We start from the raw sequence: 16,159 nt of genomic DNA, 5'->3' as shown, positions 1-16,159 counted from the left end.
GTAATAACCTATTGCAACTCTACTGCGTCCGTGTCATGAGACCTCACCCCGAGTGTTGCGGGGCCAAGCAATTACTCCGCCTCACACGGCTCTCGTGTCCCGCCGGCCTCAAAATGAGTCACCACCTCATCCAGTGTGAAGTCCTACCCGCTATGCTGCACTGATCCGATCCGACGACTGCAAATAAACTAACAGCTTTGTTTCGTTCCAAAAGGGAAAACCAGGGGAGCCTTCTCATTGCCCAAAGGAGCTCGCAATGTCTTTTTAAATGAGAGCGAGGAGTTTAGAAATGTCATTGGTGAGTCACAGGAGGTTTGTAAGAACGGTGGACATCCCTGCCAAACTTTGCTGCCCGCTAGTCTACTAAACAGGTTTTTTGTTGTTGTTTGGTTTTCATTTGCATAAAAATTGAATAGCGCAGACCTCTGCCAAGTCTAAAAAATTAACCTATATTAATTAACCAATAACCTACTGTCAAAAAGCAAAAAAACAACTGATATTTCTCACTACCTCTCAATCCAAACGAAGAAAAATAACGTAACTGGAACATCCTTACACTTTTTGTCAAGCAAACAAAATCTCCTTGGCAGACGTAACAAAGACACAAACGCCCCATTCATATTCAAAGGGTAAATGAAAACCTCTTTTAATAAAAACCTTCCCCCTTTTCCTTGGGCTGCTTTGTAGAGCAAAGCATGCGAGATGTCCACCCCTGCAAACGTTTACGTCGTTTCTGCTCATCTTATCCGTCTCCTGTCTGTCTGTCTCTCTCTTGTTTCTCCCCTTTACGCCAACGCCAAAGGCTACCTTAAGATGTTTCTCATTCCTCCCGGAGCTAGACATGTGATCATCCAAGAACATGAGGCCTCCCCTCAAATTCTTGGTAAGTGTGACGTCTGTACGCAACCGGGCGGCTAATGACCCTCCGCTTGCTTATTTCTTATATGAGGCACATTGGAACATGTGTAAAAATAAAAAACACTCATAAACTTTGCATGAAGGCTTTCCATTATGTATTTATTCACACTCTACTGTACATGCATTATGGATCATTAATGTGATTAAAGAGACTCTTGGGATTGTACAGCATTGAATCGTCACAGACAAAAAGACTGAAATAATATGACCATATTTAGGTCAAGTAGATGTGCAAGGCAGGCAGGGAATGGAGTACTGTGGTGCCTTGAGATACGAGTTTAATTAGTTCTGTGACTACGCTTGCAGCTCAAAATTCTCGCATCTCAAATCATCTTTCCCCACTGAAATGAATTGAAATCCAATTAATTCATTGCAGCACCACCCCCAAAAGGAGAGAAAAAAACCAACCATTTTTGTAGTGTTTTTTGGTAAGAACACAGCACTTTGCTATATCATACTTTAATGACATAATTAAATTGTACGAGCGCGTGTGTATATATATATATATATATATATATATATATATATATATATATATATATACACACACACACACACACACACACTGTTTTGTCTGTCTACATGTGTTGCTGCACAGTTTGTGTTCAAATAGCCATTGGTTAAAGGATTATAACACCAATGCTGTTCGTTACACCGTCTATGACGTTTTGTATTCTTTGTTGGCATTAAGCTAAACCAACTTTCCAAAGGCAAACCTATGTGGTTGTTTTAAATACACAATGTGTAATGGTTTTTTTTATGTTTAGTTTGACAAACTTCAACTGGGAGTGGCATTAAACAGCTTAAACTCGTTTTGGAAGAATTGTTCACTATCTGAACAAACTACTGCCTTTTGTGAAGTAGGTTGATTCGAGTTCACTGCCACCACACAACGCTTGTATCTAAACTTTTTCAACTCCCACTCCAATGTATACTTATGTGTTGCACACCACACATACAGTATAACCAGATCACACGCATGCAGGCATGCAAGGAGAGATTCAAAGTGAAAGAGGTGCGTAAAGAGTGCTGGACCACTTGAGCTGGGGTGGTAGAGACAATTCCTTGCTGAAGGGCACCTCGACGGTACCCAGCAGGCGGACTAGCATCTCTCCAGCAACTGGTTGCTATTTTTACATTTTTGTCTGTAGTGGGCCTCAAACCGGTGTCCTCGACTCCAAAGCCCAAGTCCTTACAGAGTGAACTACTGCCGCCCAAATCAATTCCAAAGAAGTAGCTCTGAGTTTCAAAAAGCTTGCTGACCCATGGGTTTGGGAGGACAGTTAATGGTTAGTGTTAGGCTTTGGGTTTAGTGGTTTACGATTATGAGTTTAGAATTAAAGGTTGAGGGTTAGTTTAGTAGTATAGGTAGTGTTTAGGGTTAGGGTTTGGAGGGGTTAGGGTTCGGTGAGTTTGGGGTTAGGATGTAAACCACTGCTTATTGGTTGCTCGATTACGGGTTGGGAGTTAGGGTTGGTATTAGGTGAGTTGAGTTAGGGTGCATGGTTAGGGTTTAGACTAGGTTTTGGTGTTAGAGTTAGCAGGTTAGGATTAGGGGTTAGTGTTAAGTGAGGGTCGTGAAATGTCGCTGCATGATTTGAATGTGGGAACATTATTTTGTATGTGTGAATCCCAAAAGAAATACCTTGGAGATATAACAGCAAACACATTAAAGAAATGCTGTCCTTTCAATCAAGTTTAATTTATGTAGCCCCAAATTGCACATTAGCCTGAGGGGGCTCTGATTTGACTGTTGGAAAGCCAAAACATCCTTTGTGTCTTGTCAGTTACTTCCAGGCAAGCGAGTGATGAAAGGATGCACGTGTCCCTAGCCATCACAATTGCTCTGTTATTATTCTGGAAATCTTGATTAAAATCAGGTGCAAAAACTGCTGATTGTTTCTGTGACAATTTTGTTTTGGTATCAGATGAAATCTCATGGAATATTAAAGCACATATTAGCGTAGCTGTTGGATCTATCTCACCCAACACCGATAAAAAATAGACACAAAGGAATGAAGACGCTGGTTTCTTTTTGCTCATGAGGAGGACGTATGGGAGATTGCTCAGCTCCTGTCTCCTATCACGCTCTAAACAATCTCCCCCGTTGCTCCTGTATTCATTTGAAATAGGGAGGTATCCAAGCCACAAGACACAACATACTAAGTTACAAGACATAACATACCAAGGGGAGGGTTTCAAGGTGAAAATATGAGAGTAACACCTGGCTATGTGTCCCCGGTCAAGGCGCCCCCTTTCTGATGATTCCTGCTGAGTCATTTTCTTGAAGGCGAGACATCTTCCCCTCACTCACGGTCAGCAAGCCAGCAAATAAATGATAACTTTGTACAATTTATTTAACAGTAGCCTTTACCTTTACCTTAGACAGTGACGGAAACTGCAAGATTCACATGCGAGCACAAAAAACACAAATGTACTGAATTCATTGTCTTTCGTCGTTCGTCTTCTGTGGGATTTATTGGCGGCTGGCAGTTCGTCCGATTTTTTATTATTATTTTTTTGATTGACTTGCGGGCAAAAATTTAAGATACAGCTGTTGTATTGTGGTTGTGAACTCGACTCAACTCACTTCACAACAAACAGTAGTTTGGCAGACAGTCGACAATTCTTCCTTGTAATACTCGACACCTGGTTTTGACTTGGGCTGAAATTACACTACAGATCCAAATCATATTTAATGGTCTGTGCTCTTCTAATACACCACAGTTTTATCTAATGAGCTTCACACCGCTAATGTAACATATTTATAGTACATTATATTTAATGGCCTGAGCGCTTCTAATGTAACATTAACGACCTCGTGTGTACCAATAATTTTCTGATTACCTGTAATGTCCCAAATTTATATCAGATTTGATCTCTAAAGTACGTATGCCATATTTAGATATTTAATGGACTGGGCACCTCTTATATATAATATTTTCACCACATTTAATGGTCTGTGAACCTCTAATGTACCATATTATAAACATATGTAATGGTCTGCATACCATCTTATGTACCATTGATCTTTGCACCTATAATGTACCATATTTATGTAAGCAATGGTTTTTGCACCTCAAATTTGGTCTCTTATAGTACATGCAGTGTAAACCCAGCCTTGGTACAGAATCTGTTTATGTAGGCGTGACTACAAAGTTACTTGTTCTTCACGGTTTTGCTTCATTCCACAGCATAGCACTGGATTGGTAGCCCTCCCACAATCAAAATAGACTCTCCCGGCCTTCTCTGTGATTGATTTGTGCAGGTATTTTTCCTTGGTTTATAACAAACTGCCAATTGCAGCAATCAAGAACCAGGCGACGGGCCACTACATTCTCAACGGCAAAGGAGAGGAAGTCAAGTCCAGGAGCTTCATTGATTTGGGCGTGGAGTGGCACTACATCATTGAGGAAGATGTGGAGACTCTACATACTGACGGACCTTTGCACGACCCAGTGGTGGTTCTGGTAAGAAGGAATTCATTTATTGCATCAATACATTTGCGAGTTGGGAATGCCAATGAAGCTCTTCAGAGCTGGCATGTTGGTTATCAAACGTCACATTGGAAATTACTGCTTCAAATTTGCTTGAAATCAAATCAAAGTGAACAAGGAATATCAGCAATTCATAGATTCATGTGCTTAGTACTGTATGCAAGGAGAGTGTAGCTGTGGGTGAAGGTATTTTGAAGAGACATTTCCTTAAAATTCAGAGGTAAGAACAACAAAAGGAAATGCACTGAAATCATCACATCAAGCTGCTAGCAGAATTCTTGTCACATCAATGATGCAACAACAAAAAGGAACAGAGCGCCGACTTGGAGTGGCATGGATTTTCGGTGAGCAGTAAGCACAGGAAGCCCTTCTCAGATGCAAAAAGAATATAAGAATTGCCTGACTAAAGTAAAAGAAAAAAAGAATTAAGAAAATCCCCCTCTCAGTTTTATTCAACTCCAGTATTTGTTATTATTTACAGTATGTCAAAATATGTAATTTTCTAAGCTGTTTATTGCCACTCCCAGTTGAAATTTACTGTCAAACTAAACAAAATAGAGAATTACGTTGTGTCCATAAAGCAACCGCTTAGCTTAATGCTAACGAGCATTACAAAACGGCATAGATGGTGCTTTATTTAAAATGTGGGTGCAATCTATGACTCCAACTATATGTTTGGGAGACCCTTATTTTATTTCAGCTTGTTGGTGTTGCCTGTATGGCAACTGGATGTAAATTCCGGCCAGGAAATAACTGCACATTGGCATCATTCTGCTTAGTGTCAATTGTGAAATGCTGCATACAGTGGGGCAAAAACGTATTTAGTCAGTTTTAAGTTCTCCTACTTAAAAAGATGATAGCGGCCTACTGTATAATTTTCGTCATAGATATACCTCACCTATGAGAGATAAAGTGAGAACAAAAAAATCCTGAAAATCACATCTGATTTTCAAAGAATATAGTAGCAAATTATGATGGAAAATAAGTATTTGGTCACCTACAAACAGGCAAGATTTCTGGCTCTCACAGACCTGTAACTTCTTCTTTAAGAGGCTCCTCTGTCCTCCACTCGTTACCTGTATTTATGGAACTCTTGTGTGGCTACTCATGACAGACCTATTAAACCTACAAAATTTTTAAACTGGCCTCAGGGTGCGCACCCTTCATATAGCATACTCATGCCCTAATCAAATGGATACTGAATCTTAAGTCACCGTAATGGAGAACCTGGGGGAACCTTGAGCTCGGTATATGTTGAATAGTCCTGATATTTTATACATCGCAGGCCTTGAGTGTTTGAATGACCCGTCATGATAAGGCTGTAATTGTATCCCAGCGGGCGGAACCCGAGGGCGTACTTTGGATTTATAGTCATCGAAGGAGAGTTATTATGTTTGATGGAAATGGTCTCAAAAGGTGTCATGAGACATCTTCAATTGGACTTTTACTGGGTTGAATAGAAACACCGTCTTTTTTTTTTGTGAGCACTTGTTTCCATCACGTCGGCGCTACTTTGAATCTTGCGCTTTTCAATAGGCAATCAAAAGAGATGCGGTGCAATTTCCCTGTTGAAATTACAGGGATCGTTCTGTGGAAATTGTTCTTCCGAATGGAATCTTTAAATGTGCAGTGTTTACCAAACATGCCACATACTTGGAATGACCTTATATCAGAACATAAATCATCAAACATCTGTAGTGGTAAACGGACTGCACTTATATAATGGTATACAGTATCTACAGCTTTACAAATCCTTACATTCACCCATTCAGACACACATTCATACAAACCAATGGGCGGCTGCTGTGCTGCAAGGCCCACTGGGAGTAATTTGGGGTTCAGTATCTTGCCCAAGGACACTTCAATCGTGGACAATCGGAGCCGGGATTCAAACTGGCGACCCTTCGGTCACTGTAAGACCCACTCTTCCAACTGAGCAACACTGTCTGTGTGTATTTTATGGTGGAGTCAAATTTGTTCTTGTGCCCATCCCATAGCAGCTGGAGCCCTGGAAATTGCAATAATTACCCTAAAATGGCATATTTGAACCATAATGGCTGACTTCCTTTGTCTGTTCATATATGGCTACTTGAGACTCTTTTGTGTGTCTACTCATGATAGACATTTCTACCAAATTTAATGTTGCTACGTTACAGTGGCTTTGGTGCCTAAATCTTCGAGACATTTGGTTCAACCTAGACATTGTGGCGCTGTAAGGTTTTCGCATTATATGATGGAGTTAATCTTGTGTAGCTGACACGCCATGAAAAGATGACACTCAGCACCCCAGTCTCCAGCGACTGCCGCTCTCCCCGCCGAGATAGACGTCCACGGAGTGGCGAGATTCAACTTCGCAGACAGACGCTAAGTGAATCACAAGCCCGGATCTTCAAAAGCAAGACACAGATATTTGCTTTTGCACGCCGACGCTAAGTGAATTACCAGCACCCGGAGCTTCAAAGCGGAGGCAAAAGATACCGAGTTTTCACCAAAACGCTAAATTAATTAGCTTCCACCACCAGCCAGCCCACGGACCCTCACCAACAAAGGCGTCTCCTCCCCGCTGCTCATTGTGTGATACTTAGCCAGTCAAGCCGGGACAATGGACGGGTTCCTTGCGACACCCACAGGCGACAGAACGCCACTGCAGACGCGGGCTCATTAACCACAGTCTTTACCAAACTCGACTGGGATTTAATATTTTAAGAACTTTATATCAACGCCACTAGTGACTGTATTTCTGCAAACTTGGATGTCTGATGTCAAATCTGTTGTCAACTGAACCAGATGAAATGTTTCACTCCACACCACACAATGCCACCTTCCAAATATTAGTGTTCTCAACAATCACATAAAATTTGAAACATTCTTTACAGGTATTAAAGAGGATGGGCGTGGGACAATGCAAAGCAGGAACAATGGTCTCATCTTAAATCCAACAATTAATATTTTATTCCACTGGTTTTAAACCACGAAATAATCCTAAAATGAAAAGTAACACTCAGAGGCGGTTCAGCTTCCCTAGTGCCCCCTTAAAAAGGCCGGAGCTATGCTCTCTGAGTGTCAGCTCATCCGACCAACTTGTCGAATCTGCCCAGGCAGGACGCCCACCTCACCACGAGGTGGCGAGGACACATCAGACCATTCCCGACTGCAGAGCATCCTGCAAGCGCTCCGAGCTACCCTTTTTGGGGGCCTGAGCTCACCCAGGGGGGATGGAAGTGCCTGCTCTGAACGCCTTCCGAGCAGAGACACCAGGGCTCCGGCCGTCCTGCCTGTGAACTTTTTTCTTCTTCCTTTCCGTCAAATCCACCTGTACCCCATGCGGACCAGGCTGGCCAAACGCTCGGAGGCTTGACCTGCCTGCCTCAATCGTGTTCAAAACTAGAACAGGAATCCCCAGCTATATGCATTCACTACACGCTCATTCTACCAATCTCACATCACAAGTCAGTTTCCTTTGCCAATGTTCGTCAGTACTTTGTTTGTTTTGTGTTTTTCTGTATTGTTTCCCTGTAATTCCCCATGTTAGATCATTAAATTTTCCATAAAATTCACTACCTGCATTGATGTGTGTGTTTGGGTTCGGGGAAAGAAACCTCTGGCCGTCTAGAACTCTTATCAAAATTTCAGAAAGTGTAGCAACCCTCAGATTACGAGACTGATAAAAAGGTTTCTCGTCACTTCCCCTAAATTTTATCCACATAAAAAGTGACGTGGTGCCCCCTCGTAATTTAAAATTACGCTAAACCGGAAGTAACGCAGGTGTCGCTTCCAGCTCATTCTTTTCTCCTAAATTAATTACATTTTTATTTAACCCGTATATGCTACACTTGGTTGCCACCACACAATAACAAAATGCTTCACAATTTAGCATCACCCATCTGTCTAGTATTCAGTAAGTGGTTTGAATTTGATCGCAATCAGACAAAATCTCTTTGAAGGATCCCTGGAAATGTCCAAATTAGTCCTAAAATTGTGCTTCAATCAAAACCGTACTTCCTGTGTCTTTCCGGGCATGGCTTCTTGAAATGTTTTTGTTCATCTACCAATGATTGACATGTCTACCAAATGTCTGGCTTCTGTGGGAGCATCAGATTTTCTAATAGGGGTCCCGGTACAGATCCTTGTGGGACCCCAAAGGAGAACATTGTATGACTAGAGCATAATGTAAAGTATTCACAGGGAAAATGTGAATTAATAGAGTGTATAGTAGAGTGTATAAGTTTTATTATATTCCAGTGTTTCCCATCTTGCATAGTGCCACGCCATCCTGGTTGGGAATCACTGCTATATTTCATATAGAAAGTGCGGTAAGTCAAGGTCAATTAGGATTCAAATCACATCAGAAAGTCGACCCTCTCAAAGGTGGAGTGTCAATATAGCAAACATAAAGGAACTGGAGTATTGCACCACTAATTTAAAAAAGTCCATCATTTCTTATACTTTACACTTGACACTCAGCAACATGAAACCTGGTAAGCATGTCTATCACTAGTAGACCCATAAAAATATTTAGAGTAGACCCATAAAAAACATTTCAGCCCCAAAATTGGCATAGCGCTCCGAAAATGTCTCAAGAAGCCATACCTGAAAGACACAGAAGTCTGACCATTTTGGTTTGAAGTGGACATTTTAGCCCCTAAAAATTCCTCTTTAACACCCCCGCTGAACCTTTTTGAAAAGCCACGCTTCTGTCAGACTGCCCCAGGGCCTGGGGGTGGGACTGTGGAGTGAATGAATATTGTGTGCAATTGTAAAGCCTCTTTGAGTGCCTTGAAAAGTGCTATATAAGTGGTATGCATTATTACTATTATTATTATTATTATTATTATCCATCCATCCATTTTCCGTACCGCTTATCCTCACTAGTGTCGCGGGGGTCCTGGAGCCTATCCCAGCTGACTTTGGACGAGTGGCAGGGTAGACCCTGAACTGGTCGCCAGCCAATCGCAGGGCACATGGAAACAAACAACCATTCACACCTACGGGCAATTTAGTCTTCAGTTAACCTACCATGCATGTTTTTGGGATGTGGGAGGAAACCAGAGAACCTGGAGAAAACCCATGCAAGCACAGGGAGAACATGCTAACGCCACACAGGCGAGGCTGAATTCGAACCCGGGTCCTCAGACCTGTGAGGCAGGTGTGCTAACCATTCGTACACCGTGCCACCTATTATTATTCTTTTTTTATTATTATTATTTAGGTAATAAACATAATACAGGAAGTTAGTGCAATCGGAATTAGTCACATTAAGTACAGTATTGTCAAACAACATATTGTACACATACGATATGTCATCTCCTAATAGTGCCCCTCTTCATGTCTGCTAGATCATACCCAAGGACAATGAAACACGCTCCACTCTGATGTACAGATACATCATCCACGAAGACTCGGTGCCCGTCAACAACAACAATGTCATCCAGGAGGACACGTACGAGTGGGCGCTCAAGAGCTGGTCTCCCTGCTCCAAGCCGTGCGCCGGAGGTAAAGAACACATTTGTGTCCATCTAAAAGACCAGCGTCATTCGTTTGCATTTCACACAGCCTGTACTGTATATCATATAATGAGTTTTAGAACAGGACCTTCCATTTTTGAAATTATTTTAGGCTACCAGTATACCAAGTACGGTTGTCGGAAGAAAGGTGACACCAAGATGGTCCACAGGGGCTACTGTGACGTCGGCAAGAAGCCCAAACCAATACGCCGCATGTGCAACCTGCAGGACTGCACGCAACCCCAGTGAGTGTGCACACACATACAGGTGCCCTCCGTAATATTCGTGTTTTTTGGTTATTACGGTATGTCACCAAATGAGGTCATATTAACAGATGAATTACAAATCTGGAAAGCTTGTTAAGGCCCTTATGTTGTGGCATGACTGGGTATGGTTTGTTGCACAATTATTATTTGGCTTACATTACCAAGTGGTAGAGATTGATTACCTTTTTAACCACAAAAAAGTATGTGTTCTTGATACATCATATTTTGAGGTCGTATTGACCAATTAATTAGTCAAGCCGTCATGGAGGCCTTTAATTGGATGTCAGTATGACTCAATACAGTTTGTCACAAAATTATTAATTCTTACCCAGATAAGTGTTGGAGACTGTTCACCTTTTCAAGCAAAAAGAAACGGTTTTTTTTGTTATTACATCATATTATGAGGTCATATTGACCATCCATCCATCCATTTTCTGAGCCGCTTCTCCTCACTAGGGTCGTGGGCGTGCTGGAGTCTATCCCAGCTATCATCGGGCAGGAGGCGGGGTACACCCTGAACTGGTTGCCAGCCAATCGCAGGGCACATATAAACAAACAACCATTCGCACTCACATTCACACCGACAGGCAATTTAGAGTTGTCAATTAACCTACCATGCATGTTTTTGGGATGTGGGAGGAAACCGGAGTGTCCGGAGAAAACCCACGCAGGCACGGGGAGAACACGCAAACTCCACACAGGCGGGGCCGGGATTTGAACCCCGGTCCTCAGAACTGGGAGGCAGACGCTCTAACCAGTCGTCTACCGTGCCGTATCATATTGACCAATTAATTGTAAATTAGTTAATTAATTAATTGGATTTCATCAAGACAATAAATTTGAGATGTGACTTAGTATATTGCTTGTTTTACAATTAATTTCTTTGCCTTACTGAGCGGCGGAGGAGTGGTAACCTTTTCAAGTAAAATCAGTCTTTTGGTTATTACATTATTACATTAGGTCGTATAGACAAATTAATTTGTAATCTGGAAAACTCATCGAGTCCTTAAATTTGAGATATGAATTGATGTGGTTTGCTGGACATACCTGTAAATGTAGCCCATACACGGATTCAGCACCATGGAGAGCTCACCGACATTAGCATTTAACTCCATGTTGATGTTTTTCATGCTACATTTAAACTACCTTCCTGGCGGCCACAGCAACCTCAAAAGGTTTTTTCCCAATGACATAGTTTTTTCCTTGCAGCAAGTTGTCTTATGCGTGCGAGGGTCAATTGCCTAATGTGAGGTTGTGAATCACCGCTTTGCTCAGTGTGCGACGGCCCTGAGAGCAGCATAAAACTTGTTAATGAAGCAGGTTTGGGTGCAGGAAAAAGATGCACAAAAATAAAAACAAAAAGAAATGGAAACGCAAAGTTGTTGTCCCGTTTCGATGCGCTCGTAACTTTCCTGCCGGTTGAACTAGTGGTGGGCCGAGCTCTGGCCCTCAGAGGCGTGCGGGACCGGTACGGGATGCCGGTAGTTGCTCGCTGAGGCTCCGCCGACTGATCGTGGCTAGGAAAAGCGATCAAAGCTGCATGGCCGTCTTCTTTGATCGAAAACGCTGCCGGCTTGGTTGAGGAGAGCGTTCGCGCATGTGATGGCACCGGAGCCGCCCGGGGACAACGGAAACAAAAGAAGGGGGAAGGGGTTGGCCGATGGCCACCCGGCTGGCGTTCTGCCAACAAGACAAGTGGCAAGAGAAAAAAAACACACGAGAGCAAGAAGGTGTGAGTTAAGAGTTAAATACCCCAGAGGCGTGGCGTGGGCAAGAGGGATTGCCGACTCAGAGAAGACCACACCCATCAGCCTGAATCTTATCTACAAATTTGATCAAATGGGTTTAAAATCATATTAATCTAAAACACTCCCAACTTTGTACTTTCACGCATAGAATCATTGTTTAAAATTTCATCTTTGCTTATTGTTCAATACAACATTTCATACTGTTTGATTTCAAATCACAATAGTTAGAATAGTTTTCAAAATCTTGCAGAGAACCTGTAAACTGACAATAGTGACAAAAACACCAAGGCATACATTTGGAATATTTCTACAGAGTTCGTAAGATATCAAAACGGACATTTTATCTTCAGTTAACAAACATCAAAGGGGAGTCCATTGGTTGGAGCTTGCAGTACCTCTCAATGCCAGCGGGTGGCGCCTTACGTGCATGTTTGAGTATTAACCAAATAGTCTTCTTGGAGGGAGGGTTCCTCAACCTTTTGGTCGGGGAAGGAGTCTTTTGAAGCCAGGAATCAAGATTTCACGGGAAGTTTCTAATTAGGTTAAGGTCCACTTGACTTACACCAGGCATTCTCCTCGTGCCCGTCTCACAGCAGGGCAGCGTGGAGTACTGGGGTTATCAAGTGGTTGGGAGTCCCTGTGCCACCTCCAATTGAGGGAGCATATCCGCTACATAGTTATAGTAGTATTCATAGTAGTGGTCACAGTAGTAGTCTTATTATTATTAGTAGTAGTAGTAGTAGAAGTAGTCATCATAGTAGTAGTAGTATTAACAACAGAATTCGTAGTAGTAGTGGTCATAGTAGTATTATTATTAGTAGTTGTCATAGTACTGCTCGTAGTATTTTTAGGAGTAATAGTCATAGCGGTAGTAGTAGTAGTAGTTCTAGTCATACTAGTATCAGCCAAAGTCTTGCGTGTAGTCTAACACTCCTCGTGTCCCCCGTCCAACCAGGTGGATCTCTGAGGAGTGGGAACACTGCACACGTACGTGCGGCAGCCTGGGCTTCCAGGTGCGTACCGTGCGATGCGTCCAGCTGCTGCACGACGCCGCCAACCGCTCCGTACACAGCAAGTACTGCACCGGGGACCGGCCCGAGACCCGCAGGCCCTGCAACCGCCTCGCCTGCCCGTCGCACTGGAGGACGGGAGCCTGGTCCGAGGTATCTTAAATATAGGAAATTGAAAAAAAACACTTCAATAATGATTCAATTCAAACGTATTGCACGTCAAAGTTGTACTTGAATACATTGTTAAGAACAGTTCTTAAAGATTAAATCCAAATGTATTGTACTTGAAAGTCAACTCATTTTGTAGATGTCATGAACGGAACAGAGGATAGGACCCAAAAATGCACGACTCCAAAACAAATTGACAGTTTCCAAAAAGAGAGGTTTAATAGACGGGCATAGGTCGGTACACAGGCAGGCAATCCAAGAGAGGCAACAGTATCCAAAAACATGAGGCAAAGAGACAAGGTCGATAATCGGAACAGGGTCAAGTCTTACTGTGAATCTATGACGTGGAAACAAGGAATGCTGGAACGCGACGACAAGGTACAACGAACTGGCAACGAGAGGAAATGAGACACGAGGTTATATACAAGGGGTAATTAGGGTGAACGAGGCACAGGTGATGAAGATGCTCACATGAGCAGGTGTGTGTGAAACAGGGGGGGAAGACAAAACCCGGAACACACACATATGACAGTAGAACACTTTGAAAAATCAGCCGTAGATGGAACAAAGTACGTAAATGAATATTGAACATAAAATATAAAATGATTTAAAGGAGCACTAAACCCTAGATATCAAAACCTACTTTTATATTTTAAAAGTGTTTTTCTGACGATTTTGACTTGACAGTATATGAAGTATTCATTACAAAAAAACAACAACTTTACAACACTGCATCTACTTGCCTACGTGGACCGCCATTTTTACGTGTGCAACGTGTGCAAAGTTGCGAGAATGTGATGTGTATCAGTCCTTCCTTCCGGCCCGCTTTATATACTGACAAAACCAGACAGAGTTGGTAAATATTCATCAACAGCTGCAATGATTAATGATACTATGCATTCCAGTAACACGCCGCCAATCCACTGCAAGGACCAACTTCAAAATTAAAGCCTCACAAATAATACATTCAACATCGATGCCTTGTTAGACTTTTATTTTGAAGTTGTCGCAGCGTGTTGGCAGTGTGTTACCATCAGGCTAGTATGAACAATCGCTTGACTTTGACTTTTTGACTGGAGGCACGCCTGACTGCAGGTAATATTACCATCATATACTGTTCCCACCAACATCATTACACCACCATCCCAAAATCATGTTCAATCGCCAATTTAATATGGTAAAGAATCGCTAATTTATTACGCTGTCATTGATTAAAAAGGTAGAATACGGCGCTAGCTCGTTGGTGTTTTGGGCTAGCAGCTTGCTGCTCGGCAAGTACCCGGTAGGCTCACGACAGCCGGTGGACTACTTGACCAAGGGAATTTAATAGGTGAAAATGAATCTGCACACTTACCTTTTATCCTGATAGCTTGACAGATTTGCAGTTCCTCCTGATCCATTTATAATAAACCAGGCTTACTCAAATGTGTTTTTAAAATTTATTTATTTATTTTTAATTTTTTTTAATTGACGGCTTACTCAAATGTAAGGGAACGAGCTACAGTATTTGTGACATCACTTCCTCCCTTTCACCAGCTGTGTGGCCGTGCTCCCCGGTCTGAGTGCTGCAGGCGAATGGCCAAGGCAGCTAGCTGTTAGCCACTAGCCACTAACGACATAAGGAGGTGCTGAGACACGTCACATTCTCGTGTGACGTAAAAATGGTGGTCCCTGTAGCCGCGTAAATGAACATCCATCCATCCATTTTCTGTACCGCTTATCCTCATTAGGGTCGCGGGCGTGCTGGAGCCTATCCCAGCTATCTTTGGGCGAGAGGCGGGGTACACCCTGAACTGGTCACCAGCCAATTGCAGGGCACATAGAAACAAACAATCATTCACGCTCACGTGGGAGGAAACCGGAGTGCCCGGAGAAAACGCAGGCACAGGGAGAACATGCAAACTCCAGACAGGCAGGGCCAGGATTTGAACCCTGGTCCTCAGAACTGTGAGGCAGATGCGCTAACCAGGCCATCACCACGCCGCCGTGTTTTAAAAATGTTTTAAAAAAATAAATAGTTAGTAGATTTAAGTAAACAGCATCAGATAAAGACAATATGCACATTTGGCCGTAAGGTGGTCGGTGGCTGTCATGGCGGCAATCCCCGAACCCGTTGGTGCACACCAGCGGTGAGGAATGATGTCAAGCTGGAGAATGAGTCCTATTGAGCCTTTTTGACCAGTGGGACTTCAGAGGCAGCTGATGGGTATCGACAGGCCAAGGACAATGCAGCTATGGTGGTCACTGAGGGCGTGGGAAGAGTTCGGTGAGGCCATGGAGAATGACTTCCGGGCGGCTTCAAGGACAGTTTGGTCCACCATCCAATGTCTCAGGAAAGGGAGGGCAGTGCACCATAAACACGGTGTATAATGGGGACCGGGTGTTGCTGACTTAAATTGGGGACGTTGTGAGTCGATGGGCAGAATACTTTGAAGACCTCCTCAATTCCACCGATATGCCTTCCTATGAGGAAGCGGAGTCTGGGGAAGACCAGCCCTACACCGTCATCAGGGTCCTTGAGGGTGCATGGGAGTTCACCCAATCAGTCTGCATGTGCTTTGTGAACTTGGAGAATGCGTTCGACCGTTTCCCCCAGGGGTTCCTGTGGAGGGTGCTCTTGGAGTACGGACTACTGGACCCCTTAATAAGGGCTGTTCGGTCCCTGGGCAACCGGTGTTAGAGTTTGGTCCGAATTGCCGGGAGTAAGTCAAATTTGTTTTCAGTGAGGATTGGACTCTGCCAAGGGTGCCCTTTGTCACCGATTCTGTCGTTACCTTTATGAACAGAATTTCTAGGTGCAGTTGAGGCGTTGATGGGTTCCAGTTTGATGACCTCGGCATTGCAGCTCTGCTTTTTGCAGATGATGTGGTTCTGATAGCTTCATCAAGCCGTGATCTTCAACTCTTGCTGGAGTGGTTCGCACCAAGTGTGAAACGGTTGGGAAGAAAATTTTGGAAAGGGTGGAGTGCCATCTCTGGATCAACTAAGAGATTCTGCCCCAAGTGGAGGAGTTCAAGTTTCTCAGGGTCTTGTTCACGAGTGAGGGAA

General features: G+C 43.2%; 1 protein-coding gene across 7 annotated transcripts in view; it reads left to right on the top strand.

The window, feature by feature from the left end:
- The window catches only part of adamts3 (ADAM metallopeptidase with thrombospondin type 1 motif, 3), a 148,055-nt gene that overhangs the window by 120,584 nt on the left and 11,312 nt on the right, over nucleotides 1–16,159 (top strand). For 4 of the 7 annotated variants that reach the window (XM_061767087.1, XM_061767086.1, XM_061767091.1 and 1 more), the window contains 6 exons: nucleotides 215–298; nucleotides 803–883; nucleotides 4,225–4,388; nucleotides 9,752–9,908; nucleotides 10,032–10,164; nucleotides 12,889–13,096. In XM_061767087.1, the coding sequence (XP_061623071.1) occupies nucleotides 215–298; nucleotides 803–883; nucleotides 4,225–4,388; nucleotides 9,752–9,908; nucleotides 10,032–10,164; nucleotides 12,889–13,096 (827 nt within the window). The remainder of the gene's footprint in view (nucleotides 1–214; nucleotides 299–802; nucleotides 884–4,224; nucleotides 4,389–9,751; nucleotides 9,909–10,031; nucleotides 10,165–12,888; nucleotides 13,097–16,159) is intronic. The other 3 variants (XM_061767090.1, XM_061767089.1, XM_061767088.1) reach the window with 2 other exon arrangements.

Source organism: Phyllopteryx taeniolatus, chromosome 3, assembly GCF_024500385.1.
Source record: "Phyllopteryx taeniolatus isolate TA_2022b chromosome 3, UOR_Ptae_1.2, whole genome shotgun sequence".
Taxonomy (NCBI): Eukaryota; Metazoa; Chordata; class Actinopteri; order Syngnathiformes; family Syngnathidae; genus Phyllopteryx; species Phyllopteryx taeniolatus.
Note: the sequence above shows the minus strand (reverse complement) of the source record. Positions and strands in the feature narration are given on the sequence as shown.